The sequence below is a fragment of the Dioscorea cayenensis genome, chromosome 19 (assembly GCF_009730915.1).
Source record: "Dioscorea cayenensis subsp. rotundata cultivar TDr96_F1 chromosome 19, TDr96_F1_v2_PseudoChromosome.rev07_lg8_w22 25.fasta, whole genome shotgun sequence".
Taxonomy (NCBI): Eukaryota; Viridiplantae; Streptophyta; class Magnoliopsida; order Dioscoreales; family Dioscoreaceae; genus Dioscorea; species Dioscorea cayenensis.
In genome coordinates this window covers 23,926,518-23,950,197 of record NC_052489.1, presented here as the reverse complement: position 1 = coordinate 23,950,197, position 23,680 = coordinate 23,926,518, and the positions used below count along the sequence as shown (strand labels likewise).

Sequence of the window (23,680 nt, the reverse complement as noted above, 5' to 3'; positions counted from 1 at the left end):
AGAACCACCGGGGAGCAGTCTGGCCGAAAAGCAGACCAAACAACTGGAGGAGTCCTCTGAGGACGAGACCTAACCGCACAACAAAACAAGCTCGCTGGGGTTGGGATGTGCTCGGGGGACACTCGGGCCAGGCTCCCTGGAGGGAGGAAACTCAAGGCCTACAGCTTACGGCCTTTGCCAAGGCTCCTCTAAACTTTCAGCCTTCCTTCCACGACTCGGGAGGCTGAGAAAACCATAGAAGAAGCATATGTGCTCAATTTTAATATTAATGGAAGCTTAAATTGAGCGGTTAAATTGAAAATGCTGCGTTTCTTTCAAGCCCAATGTTTTGGTGATTTGCTTCTTTGTAAGTCGAGAGATAAATAAGCGGCTTTTACAGGCCTCTAAGTTTACGCACAACTCACAAAGCATCCTGGGCACTCCTAAGATCCAGGGTGGCTAAAAATTCCAAATGTGTGATGGGCGTTGGATAGGGGTGATCAACCGACTCAACATCGGTGTGACGCAAAACACACATGGTCGAGATGTAAGAGGTTACATACGTGATGGCGCTAGATTTTCCAATGTTAAGATTTATTATCACGAGCTAACCGGTTAAGCAGGTTTCCTCTTGAGCGATGTCCTTTTGAACAGTGGAGTTCAGCCACATCTTATACCCCATCATTCGAGAAAATTATAGAATAATTTAGCCCTTGAAGGCCCCATTTGCGAGATAGCTTCCAAATTTTCATCCTCGCTGAAGCGAGGCTTGAATTAACCTAGTCAATCAGTTAACGGCATTAGCAAAATCCTCAACGGATAGGAGGATTTATTGTCTGCGAAAACGCTGGATACATGATGGAAAATATATTGATGGTATTACTACGATTCACGGTGAAAATTTTTCTGAGTAATCTTGTTGAGAAACCCCAGTGGAAATAACAAGGACCTAAGTGTAAAAGTTTATAAAAAGATTTTTGGGTTAAAGAGTAATAGAAAAAGGATTGATATAAAAATGTTTCGGCATCTAAGGACTGAAAGGTAAGATGGAAGGGATCTTTTTGAAATGTTGTCCTATAATCTAAGGACCATTGGATAATTTAAAAGGATCTTTTTGAGAATACTATTTTTGTAATTCAGGGACCATTCATGAGTTTTTCAGGGACTGTTTTTGTAAGGAATTATGTTTTGAGGGACTAAATGTAAATTTCGAGCTGAAAGTTAAATTTGGAGAAAAATCGAAGCTAGTGTTGTCATCTTCCCACCGCATTTTGCTTCTGATGCTTAGGAGTTAAAAATAAAAACAAGAAACTGAAGAAATGGGTAAGTGAGGTATAAGGAGAGGGACTTGGAGATGAAGTATTGTCATGGGAGGGACGACTTTGACTTTTGGTAAGAAGTTCCTCATATTGCTTTGTATAGTGTATGCATGTATGTATAAATATGTATTTTTTTGGATTTGGATTGGATGAAAAATGATTATGGATTTGAATGACTGTATGTGATGACGATAATAGAATTGTATGAAATAATTTTGTGTAGAAAACGCTCGTATCCATGATAAATCAAGCTTGAATGGAGGATGATATTTTCGGGTTTACTGTAGTAATTACTGTAGCACCGAGATTAGGGTTTGGTTTGATTAATTAAATTGTTGATGATGATGATTAAGGTGTTAATGATGATAATGGTTAGATTGAAATGGGTTGAGTTAGCTTGAGTTGATTTGGTTGGATCAAACCAAGTTGGATTGAATTGATTGAGTTGAATTGATTTGGTTGAGTTGGGTTTGATCAAATCAAGTTGAGATGGTTTGGGTTTGGTTCAGTTGATTTGGGTTAAGGGTTTTGGACTGAACCAAGTTGGTTCAATGGATTTTGAATAAGAATTGAGTTGGTTCAAGCTGGTTCCAGTTTGATTGAGTTTGGTTCAGTCGCAATTAAGCTTGGTTCAGTGACTGAGACTTGGTTCAATGGAATTGAGATTGGTTCGAGATTGGTTTAACCGTGTTTTAGTCTAAATTGAGTTGGTTTAATTGCAATTGAAAGCCGGGTTGGATTATGCAGAGGCCGAATTTTTAACCGATCGAGTGAGTGGGCCCAATAGAGAGTTGATTATTATTTTTGTATTTTTCTTTTTGAGTTTAAATATATTATTTATTTTTATTATATTATTCTCATAGGTGTTGTTCGGTCTCGGAGGGAGTTCCGAGTCTCAGCAAGGAACCCAAGGACACCAGGTGAGTTGGTAGTGGCTATTATTTTAAATAATTGATTAATTATTATTATTTTGAAATAATTATTTAATGGCTAGTATTTTGAAAATAATTGTTTAAGTATTTCTTTTTATCATGTTTAATTGGCGTATAATGTTGAGGTATACGTATATTTATTTGCCGTTGATGTTCCTGACAATCGTATTGATACATCAATTTTGTATAATTATACGTATTTATAAATAGTATAAATACATGTATATGTGATTTAATTATTCGGTTCATGAATTTATTTTTGGATGGTTATATATGCTTTGATTTGGAATGATTTGTGAAATCGCATGCGTGTATTAAAATGTTTTTACCGACAATATTCAGTGGATCGGTTTCATTCCCCGGTATAGGAATGCAGATTGATTCGGACTTTCACGCATTACTGACGATCGCACCGCGAATGTCCCCGGATATGACCACGCGATACGATTTATACAAACATGGTATTATCATCGCATCTACATGTCGGGTTCTGATGCGACGGGCTGGCCAAGGCCCGACTCATCAGAAGAGTGGGTCCCCACCCGCCACCAGAGGCTAGGCGTGCGGACCCGAAAAGGTTGATCGTCCCAGATCAGCGGAGCCGTAGAGCCCTCGATTGATGATACATCGATCCCGGGTCACCACACCGGGACCGAGCGGTAGTCAACGCCAAGGGTACGGAAGATCTCTGACGGCCCCAACCCAGTCGCTGACTGCATAAGCTTCGTGAGAGTTTTCGCATGGATTTTGAGAACTTTTATATTATATGTTATTTTTGACATCGATTTATGATTTAATTTATGTTTCAAAAGTTATTTAAAAGATGCATTTTGCTGTAATTCTCAGTATTTGGGAAAATCGAAAAATTATTTCGAGTAGGTTGGTATTTATATACCTTTATATAATAATCGCATTTTTAATATTTGAAATTATGTAAGCCACCACCGACCAACCGAAACGCGTCATGAGTCGCAGTGAGCTGCGGACCCCTAGATCGCTCGATCGAAAAGCATGTAGCTAGTCGTGAGTCGAGTCCAAGACCCGCAAAGGGTCCTCTTCTTTCTTTCTGTTATCGGTGTCACGATCTCAGAGCGTTTGCCATTGTAATTCGTAAATTGTAGAGTGATTATATTTATCAGATGATGTATTTGAACACGTACTTGGTGAAAAATTGCAAATCATGATTTTGTAGGTCCTCGATTTTGTTTAAAAACATGGTGTCACTTTCCAGCTTAGTGAATTTTAACTCGACGTACCACATTTACTCGTAGAAAAGCGGGATGTGACATCTTTTGTATCGAGTCGAGGCTCGAGATATCCTCGGTTGAGTAGATCACTGAGCCGCGATCCAGCCTAAGCTTAGTAAGTCATGTCTAGACTTAGAGGTTTAGTGTGCATTGACGATGCAGTTAAGTACCCAAGAGAAGTATTAAGACTCTCCAATCAGAGTTAAAAACCTAAGTTGCATATTTTCGAACGAGAGATGACAGTAGGTTTTGACATTTCGAGGCGAGAGTTGAGGCAAAAGCAAGACCGCGATCATGATCACCGGTTGAGATAATTATGGAATTGGTTTTATCCAAAAAGTAAACTTAAAAGTCGCTAAAGAAGCGGTATTTGGCATTCTCTTTGGCTGACCGCACACAAAGCGATTTTCGCAGCTTTGATTTGAAAGATACTTTTGACATACCAAGGCTAAGAATATGGAGATTAGCCCTGAAAGTAACTCGTCTTCTTTATCACCTTTCATTGATTCTTAAAAGGTGTGCGTTATGATGTGACATCGATTCGAGTTTCGATCTATTTGACTTTGATGACTCATGGCCAGCTCCTCTAAGTGTAGTTTAGTTGTGTTTAAACAGAGGATAAGATCGACTCGCATTTTTCATCGCGAATTTCGAGCTGCCTTAAGGATTTTTGAGTAATGGAACCAAGGCGCTTTGGAGATCGAGACGAGAGACCTCTTCCAAGGTATAATAGAAAGAGAGTAGAGAGATATTTCCGAAGACAGCAAAGAAAAGAGGAAGAAGAACAGAGAGAGTAGGAGGAACAAGAGAAGGAGCAGAGGAGGAACGAATGAGGGAAGAAGAGATGGAAAACCCATATCTGCCGCTTCAAGTACCATCTAGCTCTACTCTTGTTGCCTCAGAGCATCTTCTAGTTCTATTATCGCGACTCGGTAACCAAGAGCAAGCAATGACCGATGTTTATGTCCCACAAGCTCACTATGTGGTAAACCACTGAATACCGAGATTTTAGCTCTCATAGTCGCTTCAAAGCCGAGGAATATCTACATGGAACGCTTTTCACCTGGGACGAGAGTCATATGCGTAATCGAGATGAGGTACTGGAGTTTGAGGAGTTTGCAACCCATGATGATGACGCCTCACGCAGTCTTAACTACGCGCAACAGAATGAGCAAACGGAACCGGAAAGGTCGAACCGCTGAAAACCGTAGACAAGGGATGAGGTTCAGTAGACGTATGAGGACTTGTGAATAGTAGAATAATCTGTTTGTATTATCGTCTATGTGCTTGAGATGTTTTGTATTCTACCCTGCAGTATTTCGCAGTATGACGTATTCCTACTTGTGAATAAGAAGTTGCTTTTTCTTCCTGGATTGTGGAAAATACAAGATTATTTTATCAGATGAGTTTTGGAAGTGAGGAAGCGTATAACACATCGGGAAGAGTGTCGTATACCGTGTATAACACCGTATAAGAGGAATCAGGTTCACTTTGATCATCAGCAGATACTTGGACATCCTAATACAGATGATTGTTATTTCATCGCTGAATGCATTTGGAACAAGAGAACGGGTCTTGGAACAAGTAATGAAATTCGAGTGATATCGAGTTGACGATACTAAGGAAATTTCGAGGACGAAATTTTCTTAAGGAAAGGATCTATAATACCGAACCTCTGGATACCGTTGGAAAATATATTCGTAGGTATTACTACGCATACTGATGAGAATTTTTCTACAGAGTAATCTTGTTGAGAAACCCCAAGTGGAAATAATAAGGACCTAAGTGTAAAAGTTTATAAAAGATTTTGGGTTAAAGAGTAATAGAAAAAGGATTGATATAAAATATTTCTGGCATCTAAGGACTGAAAGGTAAGATGGAAGGGATCTTTTTGAAATGTTGTCCTATAATCCAAGGACCATTGGATAATTTAAAAGGATCTTTTGAGAATACTATTTTGTAATTCAGGGACCATTCATGAGTTTTTCAGGGACTGTTTTTGTAAGGAATTATGTTTTGAGGGACTAAATGTAAATTTCTGGCTGAAAGTTAAATTTGGAGAAAAATCTAGAGCTTGAGTGTTGTTCATCTTCTTCTACCCACCATTTTGCTACATGAATCTGAGAGTTATATGAAGAAATGGGAAGAAATTTGAGGTTTTAAGGAGAGGACTTGGAGATCGTCTTGGAGGAGCTACGGGAGGACGATCAGCTATGGTAAGAAGCTTCCTTGTATTGTTTTTGGCAAGTGTATGCATGTATGTATAAATATGTATTTTTGGTTGGATTGGATGAAAATGATTATGGATTTGAATGTGTATTGATGAGGATGACAAAGTAATTGTTGTGAAATAATTTTTGTGTTGAAAAACCTTGTATCCATGATAAATCAAGCTTGAATGGAGGATGATATTTTCGGGTTTACTGTAGTAATTACTGTAGCACCGAGATTAGGGTTTGGTTTGATTAATTAAATTGTTGATGATGATGATTAAGGTGTTAATGATGATAATGGTTAGATTGAAATGGGTTGAGTTAGCCAAGTTGATTTGGTTGGATCAAACCAAGTTGGATTGAATTGATTGAGTTGAATTGATTTGGTTGAGTTGGGTTTGATCAAATCAAGTTGAGATGGTTTGGGTTTGGTTCAGTTGATTTGGGTTAAGGGTTTTGGACTGAACCAAGTTGGTTCAATGGATTTTGAATAAGAATTGAGTTGGTTCAAGCTGGTTCAGTTTGATTGAGTTTGGTTCAGTGCAATTAAGCTTGGTTCAGTGCAATTGAGCTTGGTTCAATGGAATTGAGATTGGTTCAGATTGGTTTAACTGTGTTTAGTCTAAATTGAGTTGGTTTAATTGCAATTGAAAGCCAGTTGGATTATGCAAGGTCGAATTTTAACCGATTGGAGTGAGTGGGCCCAATAGAGAGTTGATTATTATTTTTTTGTATTTTTCTTTTGAGTTTAAATATATTATTTATTTTTTTATTATATTATTACGTTAGGTGTTGTTCGCTCTTGGGAGGGAGTTCCGGGCTCAGTGAGGAACCCAAGGACACCGAGTGAGTTGGTGAGTGGCTATTATTTTAAATAATTGATTAATTATTATTATTTTTGAAATAATTATTTAATGGCTAGTATTTTTGAAAATAATTGTTTAAGTATTTCTTTTTATCATGTTTAATTTGGCGTATAATGTTGAGGGTATACGTATATTTATTTGCTAGTTGATGTTCACGACAATCGTATTGATACATCGATTTTGTATAATTATACGTATTTATAAATAGTATAAATACATGTATATGTGATTTAATTATTCGGTTCATGAATTTATTTTTTGGATGGTTATATATGCTTTGATTTGGAATGATTTGTGAAATCATGTGCGTGTATTAAAAATGTTTTCACCGAGCAATATTTGTGGGATCGGTTTTCATTCCCGGCATAGGAATGGTATTTTGATTTGACTTTACTCGGTATTATCGCATGTATCGTCATCGCTGAATGTCTCGGATAAGGACCATGTGATATGATTTATACAGATTTGTATTATTGCCGCATCTACATGTTGGTTTGGATGGTGACTGCGGCTAAGCGTCCCGACTCATCTGCGATAGTGGGTCCCCACGCGCCGCCTTTAGAGGTGGCGTGGTGGACCGAGTGTTGATTGGTCCGGATCGAGCGGAGCGTAGAGCCCTCGATTGGATGATACATCGGGATCCCGGGTCACCACACGGGACCGATGGGTCAACGCCGAGGCACGAAGACCTTGACGGGCCTCCCCAACCCAGCGACGGCCAGCTAAGTCGGGGAGAGTTTTCAGCTATGGATTTGAGAATGGTTTTATATTATATGTTATTTTGACATTGATTTATGATGAATTTATGTTTCAAAAGTTATTTAAAGATGTAGTTTGCTAGAATTCTCAGTATTTGGGAAAATTGGGAAAATTATTTGAGAAGTTGGTATTTATATACTTTATATACACTGTATTTTAATATTTGAAATTATTAAGCCACTACCCGACCAACCCGAATGTGTCAGAATAGCAGGAGCGGGACCCTAGATCGCTCGATCGAGTATAGAGCTAGTCGCGGGTCGAGTCCAAGACCCTGCATGGGTCCCTCTTTCTTTCTTTCTTTGTTATCAGTGTCATGATCTTGTAGAGCGGTTAGTATCAGTAAATTAGAGTGATTATATTTATCAGATTTATGTATTTGAACATGTATCTTGGTGAAAAAATTGTAAATCGTGATTTGAGGTCCGATTTTGTTTTAAAAACATGGTGGCGGGCTTCAGCTAAAAGGGAATTTTTAACCGATGGGTGCCACATTTACCTCGGTAGAAGGGGTGGGTGTGACAAGGTCGACGACAGGGAAGACGATGAAGACGAAGACGAAGACAGGCAGATCGAACCCCTCATCAAGGCCGCTTCCTCCCTCCGCTCCTCGCCACCGACTTAGGCACCATGGATCCAAACCCCTGAACGATCCCTAACCCCTAACCCTATCGCTATCCATGTCATGCGGTCTCCGCAATCGAGAATGGTTCCGCTTGCTCAAAGTTCGGCTCTTATCCGACGTCGACACCGAAGACCTCACCACTCCGACCTCCGAGGAACGTCGCCAACCGGATCGCCAACGCCGACAAAGATTTCTCTTTTAAGACCCCACACGAGCAGAGCCACCTTCGAGATCGCTCGCCGATCCGGAGCACAAAGACTCAGCGTTCGCATGAGATCGACTGACGATGAGATACCCAATGTCCCTACTCAATGAGGTTTTCGCTTAAAAATGAGGTCTCTGCTTAAAAAAATAAGCTCTCTGCTTAAGAAATGAGTTCTCTGTTTATACGCTTGTTTCGTCTTTGTTTAACTATCGATGTTTCGCTTTAATATATTGCGCTTTACGCTTTAAAAAGTGCTTAAATATCGTTGTTTCTATTTAAATATGTACGAGTGCAACCTTTCGATGCCTTCGCTCGACGACGAGGAGCATGCGGTCTTCCCCGAGGTCGACAAAGCGAAGAAGATGAAAAGAGATGAGGTCGACTGACTGGGGGAAGAGCGATGAAGACGAAGACTGAAGACTGCGAAGATCGAATCCTCATCGGCCGCTTCCTCCCTCCGCTCCCTGGGTCCACCGACTTAGGCACCATGGATCCAAACCTCTGAATGATCCCTAACCCTAACTCTATTGCTATCCATGTCTGCGGTCTCCGCAATCGAGAATAGTTCCGCTCGAGTTCACTCGTCTTATTCGACGTCGCCACCGAAGACCTCACCACTCCGACCGCCGAGGAACGTGGCCAACCGGATCGCTAACGCCGATAAAGATTTCTCCTTTAAGACCCCACACGAGCAGGCCACCTTCGAGATCGCTCGCCAGATCTGGAGCTCAGCACTCAAGCGTTCGCGCGAGATCAGTGACGATGAGATACTCAATGTCCCTACTCAATGAGGTTTCTATTTAAAAAAATGAGGTCTATGTTTAAAAAATAAGCTCTCTGTTTAAGAAATGAGTTCTCTGTTTAAGAAATGAGTTATCTGTTGATATGCTTGTTTGTCTTTGTTTAACTATCGATTTTTCTGTTTAATATATTGCGTTTACGTTTAAAAAAGTGCTTAAATATCGTTGTTTCTATTTAAATATGTACGAGTGGCCAAGATTAATTGGTTTTTATATCCAGGATTAATTTATCACGTAAATATTTATTTTTCTATTTAAATATTAATGTTTTAGTTTAAAAAATGAGTTTTATGTTTAAAAAAATGAGGTTTCTGTTTAAGAAATGAGTTTTCTGTTTAAGAAATGAGTTTTTTGTTTAAGAAATGAACTCTCTGTTTAAGAAATGAGTTTTTTGTTTAAGAAATGAACTCTCTGTTTAAGAAATAAGTTCTCTGTTTAAAAAAATGAGCTCTCTGTTTAAGAAATGAGTACATGTAAAAGGGAATGCTGAAAAAGAATGAAAAAAATGTATGCAAAAGGTTTAAAGAACGATGATGGAATTTCATAATGCAGGGGGTAAAAAAGTGAAAACAATAAAGGAAGAGTCATCGAGGGTATGCAAAAACTCACGGGGCTGTTTGGGAAGTTTTGAAATTATCGAGGGGTAAACAGTAATTTTCCCTTATATATATATGGTAAATAAATACCTAAATTAACTTAAAAAAAAAAAACCTAAATTTGTAAGTCTGTCCGATTAAGATCCAACGGCTGACAATGAGATGGCTCTCTTAGTTATTATTCACACTGGAGAAGGGACACATTCCTCTCACTCTCTCGCGCCCTGGCTAGGGTTTCAAGGTTCTCCCTTGCATGGCGATGGAGACGAAGGAGATCAAGGCGGCCATCCAATCGATCCCCAAGCAGAAGGAGGAGCTCCGGAAGGCTTTTGAATCCCTTCAGTCTTTCTCCTCCGCCTTCGTCTCCTTCACCCTCCAATGGAAGCAACTCGATGACTATTTCTCCTCCGTCCAATCCTCCATCGAGTCTCGCTTCCAGGCCCTCCGATCCCTCGAGTCCTCTCTTCCCTCGCAGTCCTCTGCCGCTGCCACCGCCGCTACTGTTCCATCGGAGCCGAACCCTCCGGTAGAGCCGGAGATATCGCCGAGGTCTGAGCTCATGCTTCTTTGCACTAAGATGGATGGAAAGAACCTCTGCACCTTCATAATCATGCACCGCAAGGACAACCCTGTTAATCGGGATGAGCTAATTCCGGCCCTGCGCGCTGCTCCCGATGCGGCCGCGCTTGTGCTCGACGCTTTGGATGGTTTCTATTCGGATGAGATGAAGAGTAACGGTAAGGATGGTGAAATTCTGGCTATTCGGAGGACTTGCATTAATCTGTTGCAGCGGGTTCAAGAATTGGGGCCTGAAATCAAACAACCCATCAAAGATAAGGCAAAGAAGGTTGCGGTCCAGTGGAAGGCAAAGGTCTCGGATGATGGCGATGATTTAGAGGCGCATGGTTTCTTACAGCTGCTGGTGGCTTATAAACTAGTTGACGAGTTTAAGGTGGATGAGGTTTTGGATGTTGTGGTTTTGGTTGCGAGGAGAAAACAAACTATTGAACTTTGCAAGGTCTTGGGGGTTGAGATGCATATTCCTGGTAAGTGTCAAAGAATTGCTCTTTGGTTGTTGTTCTCTTTGCTTTAACATTCAGTTTATTCTATGAAGGAGGATCTTTTATTATTTCTTGTGGTTCTGAGTTCATGCCCTTCTCTGCTCTTATTGAATGGTGCATGTAAAATACATTGAGAGGGGTTAATCTTTATAGAATTGATGCTATTTATTGTACACAAAATAGAACATTTGTGTTTTTTGGCAACTGCCATTGCTTGTTGGTGGTGCCTTTGATTACCACCATGAACACACATTTCTTGTTAAGTGGCAATCTTTATGAGATGGATATTCTTTATGGTGGACATTTTACATTTTCATATCCTAAATCAACAGAACATTTGGTTGTATGGAAACTGTAAAGATGCTCTTTTTTTGTTGCACCACATTGTTTCCTTGCTTTTATGGCTGCCTATTATTACCTCTGGGAGCGCACATTTACCACGAGAACACTTATAATCATCATAAGCACAAATTTACCATGAGCGCACAATTATTGGAAGCAGTGACCTTTATGAACCGGATATTCTTTTTGCTTGACAATTTATGTTTTCATTATCCTAGGTTGAACACAACATTTCTTTTGCTTTTCTGGCAACTACAAGATTTGATTTGATTTTTTATTTTTTATTTTTGTGTTGCATTTACCATTCTGTAATGGTGATCTTCAGCTCATGTTTTTTTGACCTCATACACTTTATATGTAATTCTTGAGACTTTTGTAGAAGTGGTGCTAGAAGTGGTCCTAGAAGTTGCATCAATATTAACAGTTGAATTTGATATTTTCTCTACCAAAAATAAAAAAAACCCATGATGTTTTATTTAGTAGTTGCCATTCATAGAATGATTGTTAGGCTAGTTATGATGTATAAGTTGAAATGTTGGGTGATTAAGAAACAATATACTCAAAGGATAGACATGGCTGAAATGAGAATGTTGAGATGGATGTCAGGTGTTATTATGAAGGACTAATTAAATAATAAATTTATTCAATAAAGATTAGGTGTGGTACGTATTACTGGCAAGTTAAGAGAGAATTATTTAAGATGGCACGGACATGCACTTAAATAAACTGTGGATGCTTTATAAGAAAGGTGGAAGCTTTACAAGTGGAAAAGTCGTAGAAGAAAGAAAGGTAGACGTAAAAAGTGTTTAGTAGAAACTTTATGTAATGATATGATAGCGTTTGGTTTATCTAGTTTTTTGACCCTTGCGAGTGCATTAGCGCCACGTGGAAGGGAATGATTCATGTAGCCAATCCCAAATAGTTCGGGCTAACGTTTTTTTGTTGTTGTTGTTGCAGTTGCCATTCTTGCATTTGTACTACCATGTTTCTTTTTATTGATATGATGTTTCCCTCTGTCTTATTCATTCCATGTCTTTAGCTGATATGTTTTCTTGAGGCTCAATAAAAGCAATTGGATTTGATATTCGTTACACCTAATGAATCTTGTTCATGTTCCTGTGTGGGGATTTTTTTATGCTAGAATAGAGGGAGAATATGAAAGGATAAATATTCTCATGCATTGATCAAAATAAGTGAAAAACTAGTTTTCCGGTGATTTGGTGATGCATTTCCTTGAATGTTATTAAGTATTTTGAGGTGGGTAAATATTCCTTTTGGTTATTATGCCTTGTATGTGGAATTTCACAATTCACATGTGAATTGTGTTTTCTGGATATCTCTTTTGAGACATCTGAATTTACTCTGGCAGTTTGACTTTATGCTATTTGAGTTTGCCTGACCTCTTTGAGAATTATGATTTGCAAGCATTTTATCACCTGTGGCAGAGCTTATTCAGAAACTTATCAACAAGGGGAAGCAGCTTGATGCTGTCAAATACATTCAAGCTTTCAATTTGATAGACAAGTATCCTCCTGTACCCCTTCTAAAGTCATATCTAAAGGCAACTCGAAAAGCTGTCCAGGAAATTCGGTTAAAGGGAAATTATTCCACTCAGAACATGGTAGGTGTTTTATCCTTTGTGCATGTTCCATATTAAGTCACACAAATGCTCCACATAATATACTCGTGCTCCATTAATTCTCCGACACAGAATGATGCCATGGTAAAAGAACTTGGTGCCCTGAAAAGTGTACTGAGAGCAATTGAGGAATATGGGTTAGAATCAGAGTATCCACGTGAACATCTTCAAAAACGTATCACACAATTGGAGCGGCAGAAAGCAGCAGAGAAGAAACGAACTGCTACAGACACTGCTGCCTCAAACTCGAAGATGCAGCAGCAACAACAACAACGCAAGCAACATCAGCAAACTAATAAGAGACCTCGCCCTTTAACTGCCTCAACAACACCAACAGTTGCTAGCTATCCTCCCCCTCCACTTGTTCGAAATCAGCCTCAGTTGGGGATGCCTGAACGGGCATCTTTTATGGGTTCAGCTGGCTCTTATGGCATAGCTGGACCTTCTACCCATTATCACCATGCAGGTCATAATCTTTTGCCAGCAACTGCAGGACTTGGTGGACTGGCTGCTCCACCAAGCTCTTATCTTTATCCTTCAGAGCACATTGTAGGCTCTGGGTTGTATGATAGGTCTTTGCCATATGGTGGTTACTCCATATCTGGATTATCCACTCCTTATGGTCCTGCTCGTTGACCCTAGGATTTATTCACCGCAATGACACCCTTCTCTATGTTTGTTTATAGAAGTATAATATCCTGTTCGTGTTCTTTTTAGCTCTGACTATAAACATAATGCTTTTATATAAGATGTGAAATTTAATATCAAAATTAGATATATATTGCTCTTAATGTGTTATGCAGTCAGCCAAAGTTCTTTTTGTTTGTGACATTTGTCTACATGTCAAAAACCTACATGGCGATGCTGTGTGTGATAGATTGATCAGTTGAGAAACTGTTAATCTGTTATAGTCAACATTTTATTGTCTGTATTATATAGTTGATTGGATTCTATCATTCTAGGATTGTTTTATGGATTGATAAATGATCCTAGATGATGTTAGCTAATTGAATTTCATGGTTGGAAGCTCTTGCTTCTGTTACTTGACTTTTATAGATTGTTCGAAACCTTTTATGTCACCTGGTATCTAATCAGCAAAATGCCTTATCTTGCTTCTTTACCTGATATTTTATTCTAGCTTGTGACTAATAGGTATGAGTTCCTTGTTTGTCATCACAAGGTGTCCTTGTGCAAAGGTTTTAACTTATCAAAGATCAGTACTGTAATACAATAACTGAGACAGTTATTGTCCATATTTAATGGCGTAAGTTAGTAACAATTAACTGGTTCAATCAAGCTTTTCTATGGCTTTGTTCATGTCTAATGTTGATCAAAAGTATATTTTACTGTAGACTTGTGTTCATGTGTTTGTGTATTTAGTTATTTGTATTTCTCTCAAGGCTATTTGCCCAGTGTTGCTAATATGTAGTGAAGGTGAGTTTGGAACTGCAAATGCTTGAAGATAGCCGTATGTTAGCTAAGCATCACGCTGAATGAGTACTCAGGTTGTCAATATTCTTTTGTTTCAAATAGTTTGGGAATTATCAGCTTGTGGTTGTTTGTAACTATAAGATGTGTATTTTCTATTCTTTAATGATGTGTAACATTTAATTATAATTGGAGATGATTCAAAGTTTGAACATATTTTTCCTTGAAATTGTTTTATCTTATTCAAGCACGTATGTGATGGTTCATTGATAATTTTGTCTGATGGAATTGTTGAAGATTTGATAATTTTTTATCTTACAGTTTGGCATTTAATTACTAGTGATGAAAACAGGTATTGAGAAGCACAAATGATCAAAAATCGTTAAAAAAAAAAAAAGATTTTTGATCACACGGATTGTTAGTAATGTTAGTAATTGTACTAATTACTAACATTTTTCCTCTACATTAACATGGAGAAAAAAAAATTACTTACCACCCCTTGACAAATATTGAATTTACTAACGATCATTTTGGTTTTACCCCGTAATTTTTTTAAAGTTTTATATATTCATCGGCGAAAATAAAAATAGGCTTATAATGAAAGTCTATATAAGAAAAATCACAGAAAATCACAAATTTTATTTTATTTATTTATTTTTTTAAAAAATGGATAAACCTCTTCAATTAAATGAAAAGGAACAACAAAAAAAATCTATTAGATGTGGTATAACAACCAAACAAAAAAAAAAAAAAATTAATTAAGGGCTATCACCTAACCCCGAACGCCAACAAGACACGAACTAGCCTGTGATCTGATCTCTCGCCTCCTCGGTTGGCATATCATCACTAATCGTCTCCGAACGATGGCCCAAAATTAATCATCTCTGAATGACGGCCCAAAACTGGTAAAGATGGAATCTTCACACTTCTCTCTAGAGCTCTTGGAAGGCACATATTTTAATTTCTCCCTGATCTCAGCAACATAATATATATATACACACACACATATAATAAAACTCAGAAATTCATCGAAATATCCAAAACCTGAGACACAATTTTCTTATTGTGAAAATCCAGGTACATCTTGTCCTTTGAAGAATTTAGCAGGTCAATGTAACAACAAAACAACAACACAGAGAGGATTCAATAACATTTTATTATGACAAAGATTAAATCAGCTGGTTTCATGAAGGAAATAATCAATTGGCTGCTCTGCCACACTTGATGATGTTGCTGGGGATTGGATTCTCATCTCTAGGATTAGGAATAACAGAAGTATCAACTCCCCTAACTCTCATGTACACTTCTTGTCCCAGGTATCTCTTTTCCTCATCTTGTGATCTAATGTTCCACATTCCAAGATTGTCCAACGCCACCAAAACAGCACTCCATGAGAATGGATATACCTGTCAAGTGTCAATCATACCACTATTTCTGTAAAGTTTAAACATAGCAAAAGTTAAGTAGTCTATGTTAATTTGATTTAACTTTTATCATTAGATTCCTTGCTATCTTAACGGTAACTAATACTGTTGATAATGATTTAAGGATTATATATAGACAAGCACCAAAAGTCTCAGTTTATCATTCCTATGAATACCTTTTTTTTTAATGGAAGAGAACGGCATAGATTGGAAGAACTGCGGTAGTTTCTTAAAAAGGCCATTGCTTTTGTTTAAAATATTACTATGACCGGAGGTACGGTGTCTTTACTTCCACTTATTAATTATGTAATTAAGATGACATGCATAGATGCAGACAGTCTAGCCTTCTGAATGACTTAGATTTATAATGTGCTACTTGTTATCTTTAGTGACATATGAACAATTTACCTGAATTGTTGAACGAGAAACAGCATCCATCATGTTGTATCCCTGCTTCTTGCTTTCATCCCAGTTACCCCCATCCATCCTAAGACATCAAACAGAAACAAATAGTCATTATTATGAACACAGAGCATGTGTTTAAAGTGTATGTATAATTAAACAAATACTTAATGAGTTACCCAACAACAAAGAAGCTATAGCCATCTAAATGCCATGTTTGGATGATAGGCTGGTTGTTCTGGAACACAATCTGTACAAAATCTTTGTAAAGCGCATCGATGACCGGTGTGCCAAAGACGGGTACCCGGCCGTCTGGAGTGTCAGGGATGCCGTTGAGAGTGAAGACGTCGGGAATGTGGTAGTAGTCAGCGAGTTTCAGTGGTGTATCAGGGTAGACGAATGAGACACCATTAACGGTGTAATGCGTAATGCTACTAATAAGTGCCGCACCATTTTCAAGTATAATTGTTCGAGTTATGTTGATTCTTTCATAGTGATATGATCCTTGTGGATTTGGTCTCGCTGCTCCAGCGGTCAAGTTTCTCCTATCATTGGATTCGATTCAATCTAAAAGCTTAAGTTGATAAAAAAAAATACGAGATTTATACCTAATGGAAAGTGCTTGTTTCATAGAGTAGGTGTAGTCATTAGAGCAAGGACTTTGAGGGAGTGATCCTACAGGTTGTCCATTTGATCCGGAGTAATGCACAAATGCGACTCCAGTGACCGGAATATCTCCGTCGGAGAAGCGAGACTTGGCGATCATGTAGTATGTGGCAATCCCCGGCTGGTCGGCGGTGATGAGGACGGAGTATGATTGGCCAACATGGATGTCTAATGTGTCATAGTACTGTTGTATTGTGTATGAGCCTTCAGTTTCTATCAGTAGTAACTTATGGCCTTGAATTTGGAAATTGAGTGTTGCTTTAAGTCCAACATTGGAGATCCTTAGCCTGTATGTTGCCCCTACAAACACAATCACAATGCTTTGTTTTATTATTTTGTTATCATGTAAAAGAACTACAATTAATATTCTTTGTCTAACATTAAGAATTATTGATGAAATAAACATTAATTTCCTGATCGGGTTTCTAGCTTGATGAATCTCTTTGAAGAAAAATTAAGAAAAGTTTTAAGAAAAATTTCTAAGTCAACCAGAGACATAGATCCCCATGAAATTGTCCTTTTTAATTTTTAGTTAAATATAAGCATTATTACATGTTTTTATTAATGTTATCTTGAGTGAGATCCAAGTTTCACTTGTTCCCAAGATTTTAGTTTGTTTACCAGAATTAATAGCAAGGATCAATGGCCATGTGGTCTTAAATGTTAGATTTATATATTTATTTTTGGATCATGAGATATAGATCTATGTGTCACTTTTTAATTATTTTTTTTATTCGTTGTTTCTGAAGTAACAAAGAAAAGTAGAATATTTATTAAAAAAAAGAAAAAAGAAAAAGTAGAATAATTAAGTTCATTCTGATATTATGAAAGGTGAAAAGTTGTCATTTGATATCAAATAATATTATAAAAAGCCAATGTTTCCCAACTTTTTTTTCCTTTATATTAATTTAACCTCATGAGGTGCATGCTTATTATCAAATGAAATCACAAAAATAATTTATTTTAAACATTAATAATGGTATTCAATTTATTGACAAACTAACTATATCTAAGCTGTCAACGACCTCTTTGATCTATTAACGTTGGGTCTTTTATATGGAGTATTTGTGTTTTACCGAGAAAACGGGTTCAAACCTTAATTTACGTAAAGTGAAAATATAGATGTGTTGAGGGATTAACTTCATGTTTGCATAAGTTCTTAGTATGTGGCTTGCACATATTTTATCCCAAAAAACTAAATCTAAACTTTTGTTAATTTAATTCTAAAACCTTATCCAAAGTATGCACATATAAATTCTAAAATTTGATTAAAATCATATGCAATAGTTGGTTTAATTAATTTTTATTTAAAAAAAATCTATTTGAAAAATTCAATAAAATAAACATGAAAAATCAGTGACATTTTCCATATACCCGCCTAAACAAACACAAATTAAACACGCATTGGTAACACTAGCTTCCACAAAGAATTAAAAATTTAAATCAACCTGGTTGGAAGGTGAAGTTTGCTTTATACTGTGGCAGGCCATTGATAAGAACTCCATCAGGAGCAGGCAACTTAGCTCCATCATCAAGTGAACTCCTCAACTCCTAATCACCAAATTAAACAAACAAATTAAAAACTTCCATACATGAAAATGAAACAAGAACAAAAAGCTTGTATTTCTAGACATCAAAGGAAAATACAACCTTATAGTCAGCATTGTACCAATCTCCAATCAAAACATCAAAATCACCTTCGGGTTGATCAAAAGGGATCAGTATGATTTCCCGGTTATTTATTCTTATCGGTCCATATCCTCCGGCCGCCTTTTGAAAGCCGAACGAAGGAAAGTAGAAGAAACTACCAATCTGGTCCTTCATTTGGAAGGAATAAGTCCAGTTTTTTCCAGGAGCTATAGGACAGTTAGTCCCTTCAACTCCATCATTCCATGAGTTCTTCCTCATTTGCACTCCATTCCTACAAAATTTATTAATACAACCATTAAAAATATAATAAAAAACTTAAACACTAAACTTATATAACAGTACCATGTTAAGAGGAATGGCTCAGAGAGTTGGTTGTGGACGTTAACAAAGACGTTATCATTAGTTGTAGTGTTGAGTAATGGCCCTGGGAATTGATCATTGATCATGATCACCTGTTTTTTCCCACTTTGGTTAAGTTAATAAATATGAATATGAATACATGCAGTAATATATATATATATACCTGTTTTTGTACTCCATATGGAGAGATATGAGAGTAAGTGACAACCCAATCAACAAACACATAAGGGTCTTCAGAAGAGACTAACAAGGGAGAAGAAAGAAGGAGAAAGGAAGTTATTAGGATGAGAGGGATTGAAGGCCTTAGTGTTGTAATAGAAGAGATCATGGCCACTTGTTTAAGAGAAGAGAGTGAAGAGATGGTGAAGATGGAGATTGGAGGGTTGGTTTTATAGGGAGGTAAGAAGCTTGGCAAGTGTTGTGAAGTTTACTCAAGATGATATTTTAGTTGGGAAATTAATTAGTGAAGTAATTAATGTGAAAAATTAGATTAAAAACCTTAATTAGTATCTGATAATTGATATTATTTCTTACCTACCTTCTGAAGTTTTAATGTCATGCATGTCCTGTTGTATGTATATTATAAAGATAAAAATGAATAGATTATATGCTAAGAATTGAATTGATTAATTTGCAATTCCTCCATATTTATCATTCTTCAGAGTACTTTTAAAATGCCTCAATTCTAATGTCTTTGGTAGCTTCTATTAATCCCTATATTTCACAAAAGAATTAATTTTTTTTTATAAAAATGAATAAACTACAAATTTATTAAAAAGAGAACAACAAAGAGTAGTATAGAATAGAAAAACAAAAAAAAGGTATAGTAGATGCCCTCACCAATCTTCATTCACAAAAGAATCAATCTTCATTCACACTCATTTTAACCCAATTCAAATAGTTACTGGACCAAAATTATCAAAGCCAATTACTTCTTTTGAGCAGAAGTTAACACCACCCTATCCCCTTTTTGATCGTGCATTTCCAAAACTGTTAAGCCAATACTGCACTCTGGTTCAATAGATGGCACTCGGGGAAATCTCTTAAAGATCTTTGGCCTTCTCTTTTCAATGACAGTACCTCCCCTGGATAACTATATATAAAATAATTCTATCAGCAGCTTAATTCTCGAGAGAGCCTTTTTCACACAGCTACAATAAATGATCTATCTCTACTCTTGGCTGCAATACGAGACTGCTCTAATGACCAGGACAGGATGGCTTCAACACTGACCTGGGCACTGAAAAAGTGGAATTTTCTTAGTCAAATCATTTTACAAGTTCCTAATAGATGGAGGCATGCATAACCAGTTATACTCTCAATTTTGAAAAATTTGATGTCTAAACAAAATCTCATTATTCTGTTGGCTAGCGTGGGATGATAAAATGTTATGAAAATGAGGACCTATGCTTTAAGACTATTTAACACGAAGACCTTTATTACTGAAAGGATTTGCTTCCTGATTGTTGGATACGAATGATCCTTGCTATGTGAGATATTGGTGAATAGAAACTTACAAGTAAAACAAAAATTTATATTAAAAATGAGAGAACCTGATCCTAAAGACGAGGAGAGACAAAACCGAGGGTTGTGTATTACACAGTCTTCTTAAAGCATATTCGCCACCCTCTAGTGCTTGGGTTTGAACTGGCTTCTGCTTCCCAAGATATAACAATCTTCAGTTGTAAGGCAGCACAACTTTATAACTCCGGCGAATGGAATTATACAAGCTCCATCATACGGAACTTAAACTTTCTATGAGAGAGTAGGTGAAAAGAAAGAAGTGAAGTGTGTCTTTCTCCTCTAGAATTGTCTTTTTATTGTATTGTATTTTTTGTATATTTGTATTATTCTATATCTAAACTTGAACATTGAAACCTTTTATATAGCCTTGGAGACTAACCCTTAGATTTTCAAACTTAATTATAAAAATCCAAAAGGTTTGAAACCTTTTAAATTCTATGAAGCTGAAAAATTCTTCAAATTATAACTTAATTCTAGAATTCTAAATGTCACACCCCAACCCGTGGGTCCATGGGATGCGACAACCGCCGTAAAGATCCCGAGGAGGGACACTCCGCCACTCAATTCTCAGGGCGCCACAAGGCAAACCAACAACCTGGAAACAACAATATTTACACTGTTACAAGATATAGAAGTATATTGATACACAGCGGAAATAACAACAATAATAACAACAACAACGAAAAACATAAATAGAGAGGTTCACAAATGTACAGGGAAGCAACAATAACAATAGCACACAGCTGATACACCAAGAGTTTAAGAGTTTTTTAGATATAAAACCATGCAACAAGGTTTGCTACACACTAGTGGATCCATAAGTCAAACAACATGCCCATGACTAAAAATAAACGTAAATGAACAGAAAAGATACACAGAAGATAAGACAGCAGCAAATGCTCAGCACGTTGCCACATAGCCGCACACGTTACTCAGTGAGGGGAGGTTAGCACAACTCTAATAGTAATATACCACAATAATAACATAAAACTCCAAAATGATACTTTAATATTAAAATGGCTAGTTTAGAGCATAAATATATATAATAGCAAACTTTAATACAAAAAATAGCAAGAAAGATAGAATAAGAAGGCATTCTACCTCAATTAGTGTTTTAGAATATCGAAGTGTAAAAATATGAAAAACATGCTAATCATGAAGTAAGTCTTCCACCATAAACATGTAAATCAAAATAGTTCCTTTTATAAGTATAACAAAGTAAATAACATGAGTTTTACAATAAGTAACATAATACTAGTGTCAAATCGAATTTACGAGAGACTGTCCTTCTAAAAGCGACAGCTGGACTTCACCCGCTCACCACAAATTCAAGATGACATTACAAAAGAAATAATGAGAATCTCAAACCCAAAATAAAACAACACCCAACACTCATACCTTCCTAAACCTTCACCGCGACCATAGCTAGGTTTAGAGCCATCAAAGTACTCAAACCTTCCTAAATCTTTACCCGATGAATATCCAGTCAGGATTCCACACTCCTACCTGAATTGACCCTCGTACTCTCGTAGTAATCAGTCAGTCTACCACACCACTTCAAAAGGCTGGCCGTAGAGACCGCCTACTATAGTAGGGTATCACCATACAAATTCAACAATAAACACAACTCCACACGGCGTACAATAGCCAACATAATACTCAAAAAAAAAATCAAGAATCACCATCCATTCCACAAGGGAATGATGCACACACAACTCATAATAGTTTAACATGAATCACTACACAATAAGCAACTTAAGGGACAACCCGGAAAATATTTCCATTTGACACAAATTTGCATAAAGAAGCACCAAGCAATAAACTCATTACAGGGTTAAAAACTTCTCAAAATCAATAATAATAACCCACAAAAACTCATTAAACAAGATAGAGTAGATAAATATATAAATATGGGTAATTTTCTAATATAGTCATGCTTAATAGTCCCACTCACTAAATTGACGATTTTTCTTCCTCGGAAGCTAATCCTCGGCTAACTCTTTACCTCGAGCTAACGGTTCCCCTCCTTGCGAATCACAACAAACAACATCAAAGATTAGTACAAAAAAAATCCAAGTAAAGAAACCCTAGGTTCCCTCTACCAAACAACCCTAAATCGATCTTAGGGTTGACTCAAAGCTAGGTATAAAGGTTACCAATGAAGTCCTAAGGGTTTGAGCTTCACTCTAATCCAAAGAAATCAAAGAAACAACGAAAGCTTATCAGTGCTACAGTAAAATCAGGATTGCTACAATACTCGAGACCAAACTCATCGACAATCCAAGGTAAAAGACACCAAGTTCTAACAACTATACAATTGCCAACTAAAAGACACATGAATCAACAAATCTATGGCATCATTTTGAGCTCTTAAACACCCTTTTTTTCTCCACCAAAAACTCTACATGAATGCTATCAACACTCATGAAATTCAAAAGAATACTAATTCCACGGATACAAAAGTGCAATATAAGGGATTTACAACTCAAACAACCTTCAAATAGCCAAACTATTACAAAGATTTTGAGAACAAGTTTCAAAGGAAGAGCATGAGAGTTAAATAATCATTTCAAGAGTTAAAAACACAAGCACAATATAGAAGATGCATACCTTATCCAAATGAAAGTAATGGATAATTACCTTCTAAAATTCAAACTAAACAAAATTTGGCAAGAAGAAGAAAGGGTCAGCCGTTGGAATGAAGAAGAGAAGCTTTTCAGATGTTAGGCCTCTAAGGAACATTGCATTTAAAGGCGAAATGACCCTTTTGCCCCTACAACTTGAAGATAATCACCGAAATACTAAGAAACTCCATGAATGAAAAATTTACCCTCATGCATTTGAAACAAGAACTAGAGTAAATAAGCATTTGGCAAAAGTTAACAATGCCCTTGTACATTGAAGAAAAGACATTGATGAGTAAGCTTGGGTGATAATTACTCAAATGACCCCAACTAACCCAATAAATACCGTGAAAACCCGCTACTCTGCTAATGGCCAAGGAAAAGAAAACGGGAAGGAGAGTGACGAGCCAGGTATCACACTAAAAGTTTGAAACCTATTAAATTCTATGAAGTTGAAAACTCTTCAAATTCCAAAACTATTGGAATTCTTAAAGCCAAAGTCTTTTCAATTTCCGAAACACCTATTCATAAATCAACCTTTCAAATTCCATTCAAAATTAATTGTCTAACATAAAATACTAACTCTCACAAACCTATTCAAGAAAGGGTGTAAGTGTGTAACTTCTAAAACTCCACAAATACATGTGTTCTCTACCACAAAGCTTCTAAAATTGTGGAACACCTATTCCTTGAATATGAATTCTCAGAGCGAATCTGGTGCTTCTTCAACCAAATCTTCGAACTACATTCATCTCCACCAACCATTTCTAAAATATGGACCACCTGGTTTCTGTCGCTAAATTCCCGACATCGGACCTCAGCTCAAGAGTTATTATTTGGATTATATGGCTGGAACAAAATAATCGCATCTTTCAATTACATGCTTTACATTTTTTATACTGTGATCATTAAAATTACTAATATGCTTCTTTCTTGGGGTTCTATAGCCTTAGACCCTCAATAGCAATCACTTAATGAAGCATATCAGTGGATTAAGCGCTCCCTCAACTTCATGAACG

At 37.0% G+C, this 23,680-nt stretch overlaps 2 protein-coding genes across 2 annotated transcripts; one reads left to right on the top strand and one right to left on the bottom strand.

The window, feature by feature from the left end:
- Positions 1–9,734: 9,734 nt before the first annotated feature.
- Positions 9,735–13,636, top strand: LOC120249673 (truncated FRIGIDA-like protein 1). Its single transcript, XM_039258262.1, has 3 exons — positions 9,735–10,587; positions 12,390–12,565; positions 12,656–13,636. The coding sequence occupies exons 1-3, from the start codon at positions 9,795–9,797 to the stop codon at positions 13,217–13,219; spliced, it is 1,533 nt and encodes a 510-aa protein (XP_039114196.1). The 5' UTR covers positions 9,735–9,794; the 3' UTR covers positions 13,220–13,636.
- A 1,562-nt stretch (positions 13,637–15,198) lies between these two features.
- LOC120249260 (monocopper oxidase-like protein SKS1) lies at positions 15,199–18,841 on the bottom strand. Its single transcript, XM_039257768.1, has 8 exons — positions 18,677–18,841; positions 18,496–18,605; positions 18,154–18,424; positions 17,952–18,054; positions 16,446–16,803; positions 16,017–16,382; positions 15,844–15,922; positions 15,199–15,417 (listed from the first exon to the last, which is right to left on the bottom strand). Exons 1-8 carry the CDS (start codon positions 18,839–18,841, stop codon positions 15,211–15,213), a joined length of 1,659 nt encoding a protein of 552 aa, XP_039113702.1. The 3' UTR covers positions 15,199–15,210.
- Between the last annotated feature and the right edge of the window lie 4,839 nt (positions 18,842–23,680).

Bases quoted from the DNA above. Each gene is read 5' to 3' on its own strand.
- LOC120249673 (XM_039258262.1), top strand. From the start codon at position 9,795: ATGGCGATGGAGACGAAGGAGATCAAGGCGGCCATCCAATCGATCCCC. The intron at 10,588-12,389 runs GTAAGTGTCAAA...CACCTGTGGCAG, and splicing joins GGTTGAGATGCATATTCCTG to AGCTTATTCAGAAACTTATC. The intron at 12,566-12,655 runs GTAGGTGTTTTA...TCTCCGACACAG, and splicing joins ATTATTCCACTCAGAACATG to AATGATGCCATGGTAAAAGA.
- LOC120249260 (XM_039257768.1), bottom strand. From the start codon at position 18,841: ATGATCTCTTCTATTACAACACTAAGGCCTTCAATCCCTCTCATCCTA. The intron at 18,055-18,153 runs GTTGTATTTTCC...TTTGGTGATTAG, and splicing joins GGTACAATGCTGACTATAAG to GAGTTGAGGAGTTCACTTGA. The intron at 16,383-16,445 runs GTATAAATCTCG...ATCCAATGATAG, and splicing joins AAACAAGCACTTTCCATTAG to GAGAAACTTGACCGCTGGAG.